Source organism: Callithrix jacchus, chromosome 11 (assembly GCF_049354715.1).
Source record: "Callithrix jacchus isolate 240 chromosome 11, calJac240_pri, whole genome shotgun sequence".
NCBI lineage: Eukaryota > Metazoa > Chordata > Mammalia > Primates > Cebidae > Callithrix > Callithrix jacchus.
In genome coordinates, this window is record NC_133512.1 from 17,440,061 (window position 1) to 17,455,893 (window position 15,833).

Below are 15,833 nucleotides of genomic sequence, written 5' to 3' on the forward strand. Positions count from 1 at the left end.
CTGGTCTCAAACTCTAGAGCTCAAGCAACCCACCCACCTTGGCCTCCCAAAGTGCTAGGATTACAGGTATGAGCCACCACACCCAGCCAAGAAGAATTTTTAAAAGACTTAAGTGTAAGACCTAAAACTATAAAAATACTAGAAGAAAATCTTGGAAACAACACTCTGAATATAGACACTGGCAAAGATTTCACGAAGAAGACTCCAAAAGCAATTTCAAGACAAACAAAACAGACAAGTGGGACCTAATTCAACTAAGGAGCTCTGAATAGTTAAAGAAACTATCAACCAAGTAAACAGACAACCTACGGAATGGGAGAATATGTTTGCAAACTATGCCTCCCACAAAGGTCTAATAACCAGCATCTATAAGAAACTTAACAAAACAAACAAAAATCAAGCAACTACACTAAAAAATGGACAAAAGACATGAACAGACATGTGGACAACAAGCTTATGAAAATATGTTCAACATCACTAGTAATCAGAGAAATGCAAGTCAAAACCATAATGACATATCATGTCACACCAGCCAGAATAGCTATTATTGAAAAGTAAGAAAATAACATGCTGGCAAGGTTATGGGAAAAAAAGGAACGCTTATGGGAATATAAATTAGTTTAGCTACTGTAGAAAACACTGGAGATTTCTCAAAGAACTTACAACAGAACTACCATTCTATCCAGTAATCCCATTACTGGGTACATAACCAAAGGAATATAAATCATTCTATCATAAAGACACATAAACATCCATGTTCACTGCTGTCCAGTTCACAACAGCAAAAACATGGAATCAACCTAGATGCCAATCAATGGTGAACTGGATAAAGAAAACATGGTACATATACACCATGGAATACTATGCAACCATAAAAAATGAAATCACATCTTTTGTAGCAACATGGATTCAGCTGGAGGACATTATGCTAGGCAAATTAACACAGAAACAGAAAACTGAATACCACATGCTCTCACTTACAAGTGGGCACTAAACATTAAATACACGTGAACACAAAGAAGGAAGGGAACAACAGATACAAGGGCCTACTTGAGGATAGAGCATGGAAAGAGGGTGAGGATGAAAAACCTGCCCATCAGGTACTATGCTCACTATCTGTGTGATGAAATCATTTGTACACTACACCCCAGCAACATGCAATTTACCAATGTAACAAACTTGCACATTTATCTCCTGAACCTAAAATAAAAGTTAGAAGAAAAAATGAATTTTGGATGAAAAAAGTGACACATTTTGAAAAGATATTCAGAGAATTTCATACTCAACATAAAAACACATTCTATAATATCCATTAACAATAATCACTTAATAGATCCTTAAGTGACTAAATTTAAACAGAAATGTTATTATACCAAGGGCAACATACTACAGGAACTCATGCAACAGCAGGTATTCAACACGTAATTGTTTAATTAAAGTTGATAATATATTAGTTTCAAATAGCTAGCAGCAAAGAAATTATAAATATCTGACATGATGGGTATGCTAATTACCTTAATTTGGTCACTATAGATTATATAAAGAGAAACATCACTACCTACCCCATGAATATGTACAATTATTATGTATCAATTAAAAATATATCACATGTACCCCAAAAACATTTAAACATTACATTGAAAATAAATAAAGTTGGTTATTTCTTCCTTTTCTAGATCCTAGCTTGATTAAAAATTCAGAGTTGGACTAGATTTCTAGAAGTCTATGCCTTAGAGTTCTAAAACTTTATGACAAACTTCAAGCACAATTTCATTACAGCTTATTGTTTTTATTTATTTATTTATGCTATTGCATTTTAGGTTTTGGGGTACATGTGAAGAACATGTAAGATTGTTGCATAGGTAAACACATGGCAGTGTGGTTTGCTGCCTTCTTCCTCATCACCTATATCCGGCATTTCTTCCCATGTTATCCCTCCCCAACTCCCCACCCCCCACTGTTCCTCCCCTATTTACCTCCCGCAGACTCCAGTGTGTGATGCTCCCCTCCTTGTGTCCATGTGTTCTCACTGTTCAACACCGAGTGAGAACATGCGGTGTTTGACTTTCTGTTCTTGTGTCAGTTTGCTGAGAATAATGGTTTCCAGATTGATCCATGTCCCTTGTTTTTAAAAATAGATTTATCCCAGCACTTTGGGAAGCTGAGGCGGGTGAATCACGAGGTCAAGAGATCGAGACCATCCTGGTCAACATGGTGAAACCGCATCTCTACTAAAAATACAAAAAAATTAGCTGGGCACGGTGGTGTGTGCCTGTAATCCCAGCTACAGGCAGGAGAATTGCCTGAACCCAGGAGGCAGAGGTTGCAGTGAGCCGAGATCGTGCCATTGTACTCCAGCCTGGGTAACAAGAATGAAACTCCATCTCAAAAAAAAAAAAATAGATTTATACTTCTGGTTTCAATTCAAATGTAGAAAGTGAATATAACAGCATCAATCCCACCATTACATAAGGAAAAAGGTAGAAGACTGTCAATGGATTTTGCTTGGATCCTATTAAGGACTTGAAGAGGTAGGGCAACCAATAATCTAAAATCTGAGGGTAGACAAGGGCTTATAGGTAGAACCACAATGTCAGTATTTGCTTCAGCCACCATATAAGCAGGAAAGATGATTCAGCTAAAAACTGTTTAATGAATTACCAAACACCAGGTGTAGATCAATGTGATCATGGGAAGCCTCTGGGACCACAGATAAGGGGAACTGTGGCCTCTTACAGATTTTTCATTCATGAACACCTCTATGGGCTCACAAGGAAGACAGGAGACCACCGAGCAAGCTTCCCATGGGATGCTGGCTAAAGGAGGGGCTCAGTAGCCCTACCAAAACTCTAACCACACCCATTTCCCTTATACCTCCTTAAAGGAGCAAAGCTTTAATTTTCAGAAAGAGAAAAAACAAAAACTGTCACATAGGGCACTATAGAAAGTTGTTGTAGCCTATGAAGGAAAAAGGAAGAAGAAAAAATTCTATGCAGCCATAAAAAAGAATGAAATCACAAGAGGGGAGAGTCAGGAAGACATGCTAGGCCAAAACTAAAGCTGGAAGAAGAAATGGAATAATTGTGAAGGTCACACAGCATCACCCAGGGACACTATGCCTGCCAAAGAACAAAGCTTAATCAGAACATCAGAGAATGTCCCACTTTCCAAACTCCATACCACTAACAAGAGTTTACTAAATATAGCAGTGAAATAAAGCTGGCAGACCTACAAGGTAAATGAAATAAATCTAGAAGAGCTGCAAAAGCATAAACTTATTTGTAAAAATAACAATCTGTAATAAAATTATGCTTAAGTTTTGTTATATAAGTTTAGAACTCTAAGGCAGAGACTTGTAGAGACTTAATCCAACTCTGTATTTTTAGATAATCAAGCTAAGATCTAGAGAAGGTAGAAGTACCATCTTAATTTCTTTTTTATTTTGAAGAGTACATATGCTATATTTTTAAATATATCTCTAGGAAACTCTAGGGAGCAGCACAAAAGGAGAAACCAAAGCCAAGAAAAAATTACACATTGGAAAAAACTCCAAATGAACAAGACTACACATAAACATTTCAGAGATTTTTTGAAGCATTCAGGGCACCAAGTATAAAAACCAACACCAAAGCCAGACAAGTCTTTATTAGATACAAACCCCTAACACTAAAGGCCTAACAGAAAAAAAACTGATCTCAAAGCACTGAAATACTTTGTTCAATATCTACTGTCTTATTCAAGATGTCCAATTTTAAAAGTTAGAAGACATACAGAAAGGCAAGAAACAGCACACTGTCAAGATACAAAGCAAAGCCCAGGGACCAGGCTCTTATATGGTACAGATGTATGAAGTGTCAGACAGTTTAGTTCATTTAAAATAACTAGGAGTAGTATGACAAAAGATTTATTAAAAGACAGACAACATGTAAGATCAGATAGGTGGTTTCAGCAGAGATTGAAACTATATAAATAATTAAATGTAAATATTAAAACTAAAAGCAAAAAAGACAACACAGTAACACAGATAAAGTATTCCTTCAATGGGCTCAAAAATAGAGGGACACCATCAAGAAAAGAATTAATGAATTTGAAGTTACCTAACATGCAGTACAAATAGAATGGGGGGAAAGGAGAAGACGAAAGGACCCAAGAGCTGTGAAATCAAACAGTGTTATGTAAGTACAATAGGAATCTTGGAAAGACATAAAATGGGGAAGAAAAAATGTTAGAACATATAACAGCTGAGAATTTCTGAAAACTGACAGGCACCAAGCTATATTTCAGAACACTTAAAGAATACCAACCAGAATAAATACAAAAACCAACCAATCAAAATGGATATACATAATACTCAAATCACTGAAAATAAAAAGCAAGGAGAAAATCTTGACAAGTCAGAAAAAAATGACACATTGCCCAGAGAGGGAGAAAGATAAGAACTTCAGCAGACTTGTCATTAGGAATTATACAAGCAATACAGAGTTCCATCTTTCGAATGTTCAAAGAAAAAATTGCCAACCCAGAATTCTACAACCAGCAAAAGAAAAAGACAAGTAAATGAAACCCAAAGCAATCAAAAGAAAGAAAATATTAAATAGAAAATCCAAAAGCAATACTTGGAAAACAGAAAAATATAGAAAAAATCAATGAAACCCAAAGCTGGTTCATTTAAAAGACTGATAAAATTGTTAAACACATAGCAAGAGAGAACAAAAAAAAAGAAGAGAGAGAGAGACAACCAACATCAGGAGTGAATGAATACACATCACTATAGATCCTGAAAATCCGAAATCTGTCATCTATAAAAAGATAACACAAAATACTATAAAATTTTTATGTACATAAATACATTTAAAAATCCAACGTTGGACAAATTCCTTGACAGATACAAACTACCAAAATTCATAAAATAGTGTGTTCCTACCTTACTGAGATTATATCTATGAACTCTGACACAAGACTTCAAAGACATATGACTTTATAAAGTATCTTTCTATCTTAATGCCTTTGTTTTCCCATTTATAAAATGGAGAAAATGGCTGTAATTACTGCAAAAGGTCATTGTTAAAATTAATATGCATACAATATTTAGAATAATATGACACATGGTAATATTGTGTTTATTATTTTTATAAAATTCATTATGCTTAGTAAAATAAGGAAGACACTGAAAGACATATATATACATGACCTCACTTATATGCGGAATCTGAAAAAAGTCACAGTCATACAAAAGTCACACTCACATTCTACCCTACCACAAATATAGGGCAGAATGGTAGTTACCAGAGACTGGGGGATTGGGGACCTGCGGTTCTTAGTCCAAGGGTACCAAATTTCAGTTAGAAGATGAGACCTAATGTACAGATTGGTAAATACAGTTAACAATAAATGCATTGTACACTTGAAATTTTACAAGAGTAAATCTCAAGTGTTCTCACCACACACAAAAGAATGGCAACTATGTGAAGTGACTGATATGTTACTAGCTTGATGCAGTAATCAGTTTCACATTAAATATCTACATCAAAATATTACATTGTATACCTTAAATATATAAATTTTTGTCAATCATGTATCAATGAAGCTGGTAAAAAGAAAAATGTGAGAAAAATTCAAAATAACGAAATTAAAATATATACTTTCAGAACACATACATAAGTGTATGTATTTGTATATATGTGGTAAATGCATAGAGAAAAGCAAAGGAATAATACTGTAAACTTTGGGGGGTGGGAACAAAAAAAATGGGATTTTAAAACAGCTTATTGGGAGGTCCAATATGTTGGTAATAATGCATCTTAACTTGTATAGTAAATTCAAGGATCTTTGCTTTACTGTGCTTCATAACTTGCATGTATCTGATATACATTTGTACATCATACTTCATAGTTATAAACCATGATCTTATTAAAAAATAATAAGGGAGAGGTTACAAGGAACACTGTACACATGTGTGTTTACTTTCACATGTTTGTATGAATATTTAGAAAAGCAGGAAAGTCCACACACCAAAAAGAGTTAATTCATCGGAACAATATTAGGGTCAGAGTGGGAGGTACAGAAGTTGTTGCAATAAATGCAATTACCTTTGTAAATAAACAATACTGAACAAGAAACAAAGAAAAAGAGATGAAGACACCAAATCTAAGGCTTACTCCCTATGCTTCACAACATATCTAAACAACTTGAATATTTTCTCCAAAGGAATGTACAAGTAATCACATAATTATATGATTTATTTGGCTCAAATTAAGGGAAACTATCTCTGGATATTCATAAAATAGTAAGTACAGTGTAGTTTAAACTACAGTCCCAAAACCTTCTCTGTTCTTCAAACTTTAAGAAATGAGACTTCTTTCCAGTCCTTTCAGAAATAAAAAGTATAGTGTTCTTAATAAGCTTTACAAGTGGTAGGCAGTGACCTATGATAAAATACTGTATTGAAAACTATAATATAATCATAAAGTTAAAATATCAGAATTCCCCGAGAATAGTTTTTGTAAAAGTAAAAACCAATGTAGTAACAGGATTGTATCTTTACCTGGAAATAACTACATTTATGAATACCTATTTTTCTATTGTAAGAGTCAATAAAATAAATATTGTTCCTAAAGGATAAATTGAATTACATACTATATTTTGCAATATAAACTGCAAAACCTGGCATGCCATCTTGGAGAAGAAACAATTTCAAATTTCAATTTCCAAATCAAAGAAGCAACAAATGCGAATAGAAAAATTCAATGCTTAAATGTTTCTATTTTTCACCTTGCAGAGTTGCAATATAAAATATAAAACATATTCAAAATACATGTTTCTACTACATTACATGCTACTATTAGAGAACAATATAAATAAAATTTGATTTTATTTCCAGTATTAAGTTCTTTCATACCTGGACCACTTCTCTGATTTATATAAGCTGCAAAACCTATTAGAATTTCTGTTACTGAGCCCTGCTGATCCCAAGAACAAATTGCACAATAATTTCTACTTTGCTAGTGTAATGAGGCAGAGGTTATGTCTGACCTTTCTATTCCCCACGAAACTTACCACAGAGGCTTCCACCAAGTAGTCACTTACAAATGAATGATGGATAATTGGCCTACGAAAAACACAGACTGATCTAAATAGATTAACTCTTTAAAATGACCTATTTTAGAATCACCATAAAAATCACAGAAATGTACAGCTGAGCTCTATTAACTACATAAATATGAATTAAAACATATTTAAAAATAAGTATTTCCTATGTTTCTTTCTCAAGTCCTTGTATAAATATATTGCTCTCCTTCATCCAAAAAAATAATAATCCTATAAGTTGTTGTCCACAGGCACTATCTCAAAATACCAGTAAGATTTTTAAAAAGAAAGGAAAGAAAACATGGTAAATAGACCAATAAAGAAAAACTTTCTCTGAGGGTATGCAAAAATGACTGAATAAATCTTCAAAATGAAAACTCATTAATCTATATTTTTTATAAAAACAAAGCCAGCTAAGTTAACTGTAGTTTTTTAAAACTACAGTGTTAAAAATCAGCTGTTATCCAATTAAAAAACGAGAATAAAAGTAAAATCTGGCTGGGCGCAGTGGCTCACGCCTGTAATCCCAGCACTTTCGGAGGCCGAGGTGGGTGGATCACGAGGTCAAGAGATTGAGACCATCCTGGTCAACATGGTGAAACCCCGTCTCTACTAAAAATACAAAAATTAGCTGGGCATGGTGGTGCGTGCCTGTAATCCCAGCTACTCAGGAGGCTGAGGCAAGACGATTGCCTGAACCCAGGAGGCAGAGGTTGCAGTGAGCCAAGATCATGCCATTGCACTCCAGCCTGGGTAACAAGAGCAAAACTCCACCTCAAAAAAAAAAAAAAAATCTGTATTTCAGTATTAAAAATAAGAAGTTGGATAGAGAAAATATTGATCAAATCAGTCGTACAAACAGTAATTTCTAAGTTAAAAAAAAAGTACCTTTTGGGGATTACAGATGTTTTGAGTATTCTCCAAACAGTTCAATCTTAGAGTATGACTCCGTATCAAAATAAAATATGTAAAAATGGGAACACCAACTACACTGCTAGATCTAACTCCAAAAGGAAATCACAAGAAAAAGAACTGAAGAAATAACATAAATGTATACAAGATACAAACATTCTTTCTGTGTTACACACAGGTCAGATATATCTATTTAATAATAATAATTGAAACAAAATCCTACCTGAGACAACTTTTCCTTTCGGCCCATGCCACTGGAACGATGGGTCTATCAGTTCAGCATTTCGCAGTTGTTGCGTTATACATAACACATGTGGACTTTTCTGATGGAGCATGACATATACTTTCACTGAAAATACAATATTTAAAATGTTCCAGTAGTGTTTTATGTTCTTTTCTTTCTCTATAATGCACACTTTTTTAGTTTGGTTTACATGCAATAATAAGAGTACTTTGAATTATTGCTCCTATTACTTGATTAAAAACTAAATTTCATTAAATTCTATGTAATTAACATTAAAAATATATTATGCATTTGTATGTATATATGAGTATGCATGTGTGTCTGTACATTTATTCCCAACCTGAGCATAATGTTTAAGTCATTTTCATTCGGAGCTCATGTACACTAACCTGTTTTATTATCAGAATATTATTTCAGTAACAAAGTATTAAGATAATCCTACATCTATACTTTATCTGTTTTGTAAAGACACCAAACATGATTAGAGCTTATAAATTGTTTAGATTAGTGGAATAATGCATTATTCATAATGATATAGTATAACCTACTGAATAAAAATGATAATGTGATTAAAAAGTCAGCAGATTTATGCTTTGATTTTAAATATTAAAGCATTTTGTTCCATTTGCTTTAAAATTTAAGTCCTGAAAAGTAAGGAAAACTAGTACCTTTAGGAGATACAAAAGGAACCCAGTAAAGATTCCATTGTTTTGAATTTACTCACAGGTAATCTTTTAGGAAAGGTTGCAACAACCCTTTAGACACTGCATGCCAACTCTTCACTGATTCACTGTACACAAAGATTTTTGTGATCCAGTAAAATAAAGAGAATCAAAATTCTCTTTAACTTTTAAGAGACTTCCTCTAAAGTGTTACCATAAAGAATAATGTTTGTTGGATATACTTTTAGTTACGTATCCTTCCACAGGTTAAGATCACCTCTGATGTTAGTTAGTTGTTTTTAATCATAAACATAAATCAGTACAGAATTTTAAGAAATGTTTTTTCTATACGCACTGTGATAATCTTTTTTCTTTTCAAATACTTCAATGAAATGCTTGCATTAATAGATTGCCTAACTTCTTTAATAACTCCTTTAATAAATGCTTACACCATAAATTTTCACTCCCCAGCATGATTTACTGACCCTATACTCCATGATCGGTCTTTTGCATATATCTCACACCCTCTGCCCTAACCATGCCGGAGCAGCACACAGCATCATTCTTTTCTGATTGTATTGATGTAAATGTCCCCTCATCTTTGGAAACTCAGCGTAAGTATATCCTCTGTGCTTTGGCTTGACAATACCTTATACCATGACTGTACCCTTCCTCTCGCCCCCACTAATCCCTGTGCATATTTCACAGCAAATGTAAATGAATAGAGGAATTTCCGAAAACAAATGATATTCTTCTACATCAACAATAATGCATTAAACCAGGTTACAGGAAAGAAGATAATATTTAGAGTACAATAAACAAAAGTTATTCTATAATCAAACAAGATCTCTGTGGGGAACATCTTTAGACTCTAGCAAAAGACATAAAATTAGACCACAATGCCATAATCATGATTGCATACACATAACTTAAAAGACGTCAATTTATTCCAAAATTCGTTTATCTAAAATCCCCGAAGAAATTTTTTAAGAAGCTCTTGAATACTGATTCTAAAATGCATTTGGGAGATTAAAGCTTCCTAAATATCTAAACAATTCTATAACAGAAAAGCAAAGAGGAAGGACTAGCAATAAGAGTTACTGAGATATACTAAAATATACACAAAATAAAAAAAGAGAGGCCTGGTGTAGGAACAAATAATGGGTCTAGGGAAAAAAAAACCAAATTGGTATAAATAACTGATATGTATGTGATCGATGTGGTACCTAAAATCACTGGAGAAAATATATATCATTAATAAATTATTGTTAAAAGTATCTCTAAATACATGCAAAGTTAAACTTAGATTTACACCTCCTACCATATATAAAAATAAATTCCAAAAATACTGAATACCTGAAGGCAAATCATTATTTTAAAAAAATAACACCTTTATGTCTAACCAGTTATAGAAAATTATTTTAATGTAAAAACCACAAATATAAAAATACTGAACTCAACTTCTGAAATGGTAACAATTTCTGTTCAATCCTGTATAACACAGGCAAAGTTAACAAATTTGACTGTAGGGAGATGATATTTGCAACAAAGATAATAATGTATTTACAACTGGAATATAAACAATATGAAAGACAACTTCTTTGAAAACAGCCAAGAAAAGAATAGGCAGAGGCAATTTAATCTTCAGCTTAGCAAAAAACAGACAAAATTGGGTAAAATTTTGTGCTGATATGGATGTGGGAAAATGGGACCTCCTCAAGCACCACTAAAGGAAGTTTGAACTGGTGCAGCTGGTTTGAAGAACAATGTTAGCGAGATTGAGAATGCTCAGGTCCTGTGATGCTAAAGTCTCTACTCCTGGATAACACAGACCCAGAAAACTTCTGATCAAGTATCAAAAATTATATAGAAAATGGCATTTATTATATACACCAAAAAAAATGGAATAAACTAAAAGTGCAACAAAATGTAAATAAAAGCTCAGTGAGTTAATTAACACATGAGTTAATGGTTATGGAAAACCAACTGAACTGAAAAGAATATGCAAAAGGTGAACAAGTTAAAGAGAGGGTCACAAAACTGAAAAATGGCCAACACAGACAGATGCCGAGATCTTATATGACAGAAGAAATTGTAGACAGAAGAAAAATCATGTAGTCAGTATATTACAGGCCAAAACCAATGAAATATCATATAACAATCTACTCTGTAATATAAGAACTACCTAGTGAACTGGAATGTTAATCTATTTTAAGAATAAGTTTAATATTATAGAATAAATGGGAAATTCGTTATCCAGATAATCTTTTATAATTCAGGTTTAAAAGCTGTCATTGGGGAGATCAATAAAAATGGCACAATAAGGAATTCCAAAAATTATCTCCTTCACAAAAGTAATGAGGAAAAATGTAGAAATTATCAGAATAAATATTTCCAGAACTCAAACTCAAAATTAACCAAATAGAGTAATCAAGAAAACATTTATTCAAGAAAAACAACTGGATCTCGTTTATGGGTTGATTGTGTCATCCCTCTCTTATTAATATGTTGAAGTTCTAACCTCTAGTACCTCAGAATATAGATTTATTTGGAAATAGTTTTTACTGAGGAAGTCAGGTGAAAATGAAGTCATCAGACTGGGTCCAAATACAATATTACTGATGTTCTTATAAAAGGGGAAAATTTGGAAACACAGACAAATACAGAGAAAAGAGGACACGGAGTCGTAGGGAAAAGATGGCAATCTAAAAGCCAAAGACAAATATCTGGAACAAATCCTTTCTTCAAGGTCTTCAGAAGAAACCAACCCTGCCAAGACTTTGATTTTTATTTCTAGCCTCTAGAACCATAAGACAATAATTTCTATTATTTAAGCCACCCTGTCTGTGGTTCTTTTGTTACAGCATCCCTAAGGAACTAATATAATCGGTAGGAACAGTGAGTTTGTAGCATCTTTACTTGCCTGATTCCCACACCTCCTTCCCCAGCTCTGCAGTAAGGAGCCTTGACAATCAGCAGTCTACAATCACAGTGAGAACCAGTGGGCTGGCAGCCAATGATGGGGGTCGGCATGGTTAGAATGCCTCCAAAGCTTTCTTCCCAGAGTACTGTCAGTATGTGACCTGTGAGTCAATATACCAGAAGATCTCACTTTAAAGACTGTCCATACTTGATCTGCCTTGGACTTTGCCTACTGTAAAACAATTAGAGGCCCTCGTTTAACTTTGTGACTGCCTGCTGATATAGTGAGTAACAAATGGGGAAAACAATAGCCCAACCAAAAACCTTAAGAGGAGAAGCTGGGGAATGGCATGTCCACAGGAACTTTGAATTGTTCTGAACATTCCTGAAAAAAATACCAGGCCACATGCAGGTAAAGGACTGTGTGCATGCCCAGGACAATCTGTATGCTCAGTAAAGATGAAGAGGCCTTAAGTTCTCACCTTTGGCTGAAACTGAGGTTCTGCACAGCATAAAGTGAAAGATAAGGTAGAGTGGTGGCCAGCTATCCAAAAGGTAGGCCACAAAATGCACAAAGACAACCTCAGCAAAGGCTAGGAGACTAACTGGTTCTAGATGTTAATGAAAACTCTGTCCAATCAGTAGCCTAACTAAGCTAATTAAGCAGAGACTTTGGTGGCTCTGTGATAAAGAATATACAACTTAAAGAATTCGTTTAGAAAGTCGCCGAACAAATACACAGTATCAGCAAACAGCAACAACATCACACCCGGGGAAGTAGAAAGAATCTTATTTTCAGTGTTGCTATTTATATTATTGTAAATGTCAACTAAAAATATGAGACATGCAGAAGAACCAAGAAAATATGGCCATATACATAAAAAAAGGCAGCCCACTGAAACAGACTCCAAGGAAGGCCAAATGTTAGAGAAAGACCAAATATTGGACTTACTGGATAAAGATTTTAAGTTAGATATTTTATATTTGATCAAAGAAAACCATGTCTAAAGTAATAAAAACGTATGATATTCCAAATAGGAAATATCAGTAAAGATATAAAAATTATGTATTAATAAACTGCAAATTAAAAAGTACAATAACTGAAATGAGAAATTAGAAGAAATCAGTAGCCAAATGAGAAGGCAGAAAAATCAGCACACTTGAAGACAGGTCAACATGGGATCATCCAGTCTGAGAAAAAGAAGAAAAAAAGAATAAAGATCAGTAATTCAGAGACCTGTGAAAAACCATCAAGCATATCAATGTATGCATAATCACAGTCCCAAAACAGGGAAGAGAGATAAAAAGAATTTTTTTGAAATAATGGCAAAAATCCCAAATTTGATTGAAAACATGAATCCACATATCCAAGAATCTCAATTAACTAACTAAAGGAAATCCATAGCTAGGCACATCATAATCAAACTAACAAAATCCATAAACAAAGAGATAATCTTGAAAGTAGCAAGAAAGAAGCAACTCATCACACACAAGTAACCTTTGATGAATAGTTTATTTCTCATAAAAAGTCATAATGAAATGGAAAGTCTGAATAGTCCTAAAAGGAGTGGTTAAGTCAAACTTCCCACAAAGGAAAGTCCAGCACCAAATGAATTCACTGGTGAATTTTACCAAACAATTAACAACAATCCTTCACAAACTCTTCCAAAAGATAAAAGAGAAGGTAATACATACCAACTTGTTCTATGAAGCCAGTATTACCTTAAAACCAAAATCAAAGGCATCACAAGAAATTTACAGATCGATTTCCCTAACAAACATGACCATAAAAAATCCTAAAAACACTAGCAACCGATCCAGCAACATAAGAAAGGATTATACACAATAATCAACTGGAATTTATCCCAGGAAAGCAAACCAAGTTCAAAATACAAAAATCAATGTGATAGATCATATTAAGAGGATAAAGAACAAAAAACACATTGTCATCATCATATCTATAGAAAAATCATTTAGCAAAATTAAACCCCTTTCACAATAAAAGTACTCAACAAACTAGGAATTAAAGGGAACTCCCTAAATCTGATAAAGAGCAAAAAAAACCCACAGTTAACATCATACTTAATGTTGAAAACTGATATTAGTTTTATACAATATCAATGAAAATACGAATTGTGTCTCTAGCAATATGAAAATATCAATTGTGTTTCTATATGCTAGCAACGAACATTCCAAAAACTAACTAAATAAAACCATTCCATTTACAAGGGCATTGAAAATAATAAAATATTTAGGAGTAAATTTAACAGAAGAAATGTAACACTTGTACACTGAAAACTACAAAATATAATTGAGGGAAATTAAAGGTTAAATAAATGGCAATAATGGAAAGACACCCCAAGTTCATTAATTGGAAGACTTAATATTGTTAAGGTGACAATATGCCTAAAATTTATCTACAGATTCATTGAAATTTCTGTTAAAATCTCAATAGACTTTTGCAAGAATTGACAAGTTGATTCTAGAATTAATATAGAATTGCAAGGGACCCAGAGAAGACAAAGCAATCTTGAAAAGAACAAATTTGAAGGACTCACACTTACTGATTTGAAAACTTATTATAAGCAACAATAATCAAGATAGGAAAGTATCAGCATAAGAATAGACATATAAATCAATGGTATAGAATTTAAAGTCCAAAAATAAACCCATACATCTGGGGCCAATCACTTTTCAATGTGTACTAAGCCAATTCAAAAGAGAAAGAATAATCTCTTCAACAAACGCTGATAAAACAACTGGATAGCCATGTGCTAAAGAATGAGTTTGACCTCTACCTTGCACCATATGCAAAAATTAACTCAAAATAGAACAGAGGCCTGAATATCAGAGTTAAAAATGCAACACTCTTATACAGAAACATAGAAATAACACTTTGTGACCAATCATTAGGCAATAATTTCTTAGACATGATATCTGAAGCACCTGCTCCAAACAAAAAATAGAAATTAGACTTCTTTATCGAAGTTTAAAACAAAGGCTTCAAAGAACACATAAAGTGAAAACATAATCCACAGAATGGGAAAAATATTTGCAAATCATATATCTGATATAAAAAATATATAAAGAACTTTACAATTCAACAACAAAACAAAAACCACCCAATTTTTAAATGTATTTTTGAAATGGAGTCTCGCTCTGTCACCCAGGCTGCAGTACAGTCGCGTGATCTCAGCTCACTGCAGCCTCCACCTCCTGACTTCAAGCAATTCTCCTGCCTTCAGCCTCCCAATTATCTGGGATTACAGGTTCACGCCATCACACCCAGCTAATTTTTTTGTACTTTTAGTAGAAACAGGGTTTCACCATATTGGTCAGGCTGGTCTCAAACTCTTGACATTGTGATCTGCCTGCCTCCGTCTCCCAAAGTGCTGGGATTACAGGCATGAGCCACCATGCCCAGCCGAAAACCACCCAATTTAAAAATGCGCAAAGGACTTGAATAGGTATTTCTGCAAATCACATATCTATATAGTCACAAAACACATGAAGGGTTACAACATCATTAGTCATTAGAGAAATGCAAATCAAAATCACAATGATACCAGTTTACACATACTAAGATAGCTATAAAAAAAGAAGATGAACAACAATAACAATGTTTAGTATTTGGAAAATACGAACGCTTATATATTCCTGGTGTGAAAGTAAAATAATTCAGGTTTTTAAAAAAATAGTTTGGCAGTTCCTCAAAATATTAAACACAGAGTTACCATATGTCCCATATGTACTGTTAGGTGGAGAAGTGAATATTATTACACCCTAAAAAAATTAACTCAAAATAGAACTCATTCCTAAAAAGGAATGAAGTATTGATGCACTCTATAATATGGCCGAACCTCAAAAACATTATACTAAGTGAAAGACAGACACAAAAGGGCATATTGTGTATGATTTCATTTATATGAAATTTCCAGAAGAGGCAAACCTATAGAGACAGAAAGGAGATCAGAGATTTCAGGACTGAAGAATGATTGCATAATGGA

The 15,833-nt window shown here is 33.6% G+C and overlaps 1 protein-coding gene across 3 annotated transcripts in view; it reads right to left on the minus strand.

The window, feature by feature from the left end:
• ZPBP (zona pellucida binding protein) overlaps window positions 1-15,833 on the minus strand; it is a 124,450-nt gene that overhangs the window by 104,701 nt on the left and 3,916 nt on the right. For all 3 annotated transcript variants that reach the window (XM_078341996.1, XM_009002170.5, XM_054237085.2), the window contains exon 3: window positions 8,222-8,347. In XM_078341996.1, the coding sequence (XP_078198122.1) occupies window positions 8,222-8,347 (126 nt within the window). The remainder of the gene's footprint in view (window positions 1-8,221; window positions 8,348-15,833) is intronic.